General features: G+C 43.7%; 1 protein-coding gene across 1 annotated transcript; it reads left to right on the plus strand.

Moving 5' to 3' along the window:
- The first annotated feature begins 872 nt into the window (after positions 1–872).
- Positions 873–2,168, plus strand: LOC107485691 (uncharacterized). Its single transcript, XM_016106214.1, has one exon. It carries the CDS (start codon positions 873–875, stop codon positions 2,166–2,168), a length of 1,296 nt encoding a protein of 431 aa, XP_015961700.1.
- Positions 2,169–4,158: the final 1,990 nt, after the last annotated feature.

A 4,158-nucleotide genomic window follows, 5' to 3' on the forward strand; every position in this document is an offset into this window, starting at 1 on the left:
GAACCAGCCATCACCATAACTCGTCATTTGCCATTATTATTCGGCCCTTATGAGCTATAACTCGGCAAAATCAATATTATTATAACCAACGTCTCAAACGGTAAGGATAAATTCGGTTACGAAACCAATCATCAGAAACGGACAAATGGTCATCTAAGACGCAACGGACGAGTAAATATCTATAAAAGAGAAGGTAAAGTATCTTTTTGATTCATTCTGAATTGGATATCATTACTGACTTAAGCATCGGAGTGCCTTTGCAGGTACACTCCGCCTCCTCTGTATTATTCGCACTCTCATATTCACAACGAACACGGGAAGATCGGACCTGGAAGGATAGACGTTCAACCTTGTAGCTTATAGCTCGGCTGATCTCAGAGAGTTGAAGCCGACCTATTTGCCAGGCAAGATCAATTGGCGCCCACCGTGGGGCCGAGGAGATCATATTTTTTCTTTTGGTCCCATCACTTCCATCTGCATCCATGGCTGACGTACCACCTCCTTCACTGACCGAACTTATGCGAATGGTAGCTGAGCTCCAACAAGCTAACCAACGGATGGCTGACGAAAACCAAATAATGGCTGCTCAAATTGCTGAACTTAATCATTCTCGGATCGAACACAACGATGCTCATCGCCAACAGGCGGAAGACGAGGAACATCAGTCACAGCCGACTCATGTTTCAGAAACCGCTCAACACGAAGAGCACCGGCCCGAAGACGAGAAAGAAGAATCCGAGGACCCTGTAGGCCCCTTCACAGAAGAAGTAATGAACTTCGAACTGCTGAAGAGGTTCACTCTGCCATTGACCCTCACACCTTACGATGGACTCGGAGACCCGAGGAAGTTCCTAAAGAAATTCTGATCAATAATGATCGTCAATGGTGCATCAGATAAAGTTTTATGTCGTTGTTTTCCGAATTATTTAGACGGTCCTGCACTTGATTGGTTGTGTGCTTCGCCTGCAGGTTCCATTTCGCGCTTTCATCAGCTGGCGAAGTTATTCGAAGAACATTTCGCCGAGTCTGCAATATACCTGCACGATTCCGATTACCTTAACACTATCAAGCAAGGACCAAACAAAAGTTTAAAGGACTATATGACTCGATTTACCAAGGTCGCAATCAGCATACCAGATCTCCACCCCGAGGTCCATCTCCACGCAATTAAAAGCGGCCTTCGACCTGGGAAGTTCCAGGAAACGATCGCAGTAGCAAAACCGAAGACTCTAGCAGAATTTCGAGAAAAAGCAAAGGGACAAATTGATATCGAGGAACTCCGACAAGCTCGAAAGTCTGACAAGTCACACTTCCGTGAAGAAGATAAGAACTCATCTATTAAGAAAAATTTTAAACTAACACCACGATTTGATTCTTACACGCAGTTTAACACAAAACGGGAGGACATAATCAAGGAAATCTTGAACTCCAAACTAATCAAGCCACCAAGAAAGGCCGGCACATACCAAGATACAAAGAATGTAGACAAGTCAAAGTACTGCGCTTTCCACCAGAAACACGGCCATAATACAGATGATTGTGTGGTCGCCAAAGACCTTTTGGAACGACTAGCAAGACAAGGACACCTAGACAAATACATTGGGGGTCACATCCAAAAGCGAGGACCTAGTTCCACACCAAACGATCCCTCTGAACAACACCGAGGAAGAGAGAAGGCATCTTCAAGCCAATATGAACGGCCACGAGGTATAATCAATTGTATTTCAGGAGGATACGCAAGTGGAGGATACTCAAGCTCGGCAAGGAAAAGATCGTTCAGATCAATATGCTCGGTAGACGGACCGGAACAACATGTACCAATCACTAATCCACAACCGGAAGTCACTTTCACACATGCCGACTTTAACACCAACATACAAAATTTGGACGACCCTGTGGTAATCACCCTCCAGCTAGGAGACCTGTTAGTGAAAAAGGTGCTCCTGGATCCCGGGAGTAGCGCCGATGTTCTGTTTTACTCCACATTTCAAAAGATGAAGCTCAGCGACAACGTGCTACAGTCCACAGGAGGAGACTTGGTCGGCTTCTCAGGAGAACGAGTCCCAATACTCGGATCAGTGTGGTTACAGACCACAACTGGGACGACCAGGTTGCAACAATACATGGCGACCATAAAGAGGCACGGCGTTGTTACAACATCAGCATGAAATTCCAAAATCGATCAACGCAACACATCAACAACGTTGGCCTAAACCAAAAGGAGCATACGCTAGCCGAACTGGACCCAAGAGCTGATTTCCTCGATCGACCAAAACCCTCTGATGACTTACAAAAAATATACTTCAACAATGACCCTAATAAATTCACATATGTAGGTACCTCAATCGATGCATATGAGTTACAGACCATAACAACTTTCCTACAAGAAAATGCCGACCTTTTCGCATGGAAACCATCAGATATGCCCGGAATCGACCCACAAATTATCAGTCATAGACTAGCAATAAACTCGGCAATCCGACCAGTGCAACAGAAGAAACGCAAGCTCGGCAAAGAGAAAAAGCGAGCGTCACTCGAAGAAACACAAAAGCTCATCAACGCCAAATTTATCAAAGAAATCAGATTCACCACCTGGTTAGCCAATGTGGTAATGGTAAGGAAACAAAGCGGTAAGTGGCGCATGTGCGTCGATTTCACTGATTTAAACAAAGCATGCCCAAAGGATTCTTATCCTCTACCATCCATAGACTCTTTAGTAGACAATGCCTCAGGCTACGCTACTCTAAGTTTTATGGATGCGTATTCAGGGTATAATCAAATAATGATGCACCCTTCTGATCAAAATAAAACCGCTTTTATCACTGATTTCGGTAACTATTGTTATAAAGTCATGCCATTTGGACTAAAGAACGCAGGTGCAACTTACCAACGCATTATGGATAAAGTATTCTCCAGACAAGTCGGCAGGAATATCGAAGTTTATGTCGACGATATGGTCCCCAAAACAAAAATCGGGGATAATCACGTCAGCGACCTTACAGAAATATTCGGCCAGATCCGTCAATACAACATGCGCCTCAATCCTGAAAAATGTGCATTCGGAGTTCAAGAGGGCAAGTTTTTGGGTTTTTTGCTAACACGCAGGGGAATAGAGGCAAATCCAGATAAATGTCGAGCAGTGCTGGACATGGCCAGCCCTAAAACCGTCAAGGAAGTTCAACGCCTAACAGGACGACTTGCTGCACTTTCCAGATTTGTTCCTTGCCTTGCTTCAACTTCTGTTCCTTTTTTCCAAACAATTAAAAAGAAAAACAAATTCGAGTGGAACGACGATTGTGAGAAGGCCTTTTCAAAATTAAAAACAACACTCTCACAACCGTCGATTCTATAAAAACCCCTACAAGGGGAGGATTTATTTCTATATCTGTCAGTTACTGATTGGGCGATAAGTTCAGCACTTGCTACAGAAAGAAACAAAGTTCAGCATCTAGTGTACTTTGTCAGCAAAACTCTCCAGCATGCCGAACTCAATTACCCAAGAATTGAAAAACTCGCATTAGCACTTATATTCTCGACGCGTCGCCTCCGACCTTATTTCCAAAGCCACGTTATACATGTCAGAACCGATCACCCACTAAGACAAGTGCTACACAAACCAGAAATTGCAGGATGACTAATAAAATGGGCAGTCGAACTATCTGACTTCGACATCAGATACCAATCCAGAGGACCGATCAAGTCACAATTCCTGGTGGATTTCATTGCCGAGCTCACAATACCATCCGAGGAAGACCATGCAAAACAATGGATTTTATATGTGGATGGCTCTTCAAACTACGGAGGCTGTGGTGCAGGAATTCGTCTCGAAGCCGAGGATGGATTCATATTGGAACACTCAATACACTTAGCTTTCAAAGCAAGCAACAACCAATCCGAGTATGAGGCACTACTCGCCGGACTCCGACTCTGCTTAGATCTTAAAATATCGACGATCAAGGTATATTGTGATTCTTTATTAGTCGTACAGCAGGTAAATGATCTCTTTCAGGTAAAAGATCCTCTACTCTCTAAATACTTGCTATTAGTAAAGAAATTATCAAATCAATTTATCAAATTTGAAATAGAACACATACCACGTGAACAAAATCAGAGAGCAGATCTCTTATCTAAGCTCGGCAACACTCAGTCCAAGCTATC

This window comes from Arachis duranensis, chromosome 4 (assembly GCF_000817695.3).
Source record: "Arachis duranensis cultivar V14167 chromosome 4, aradu.V14167.gnm2.J7QH, whole genome shotgun sequence".
In the NCBI taxonomy this organism is placed as follows: Eukaryota; Viridiplantae; Streptophyta; class Magnoliopsida; order Fabales; family Fabaceae; genus Arachis; species Arachis duranensis.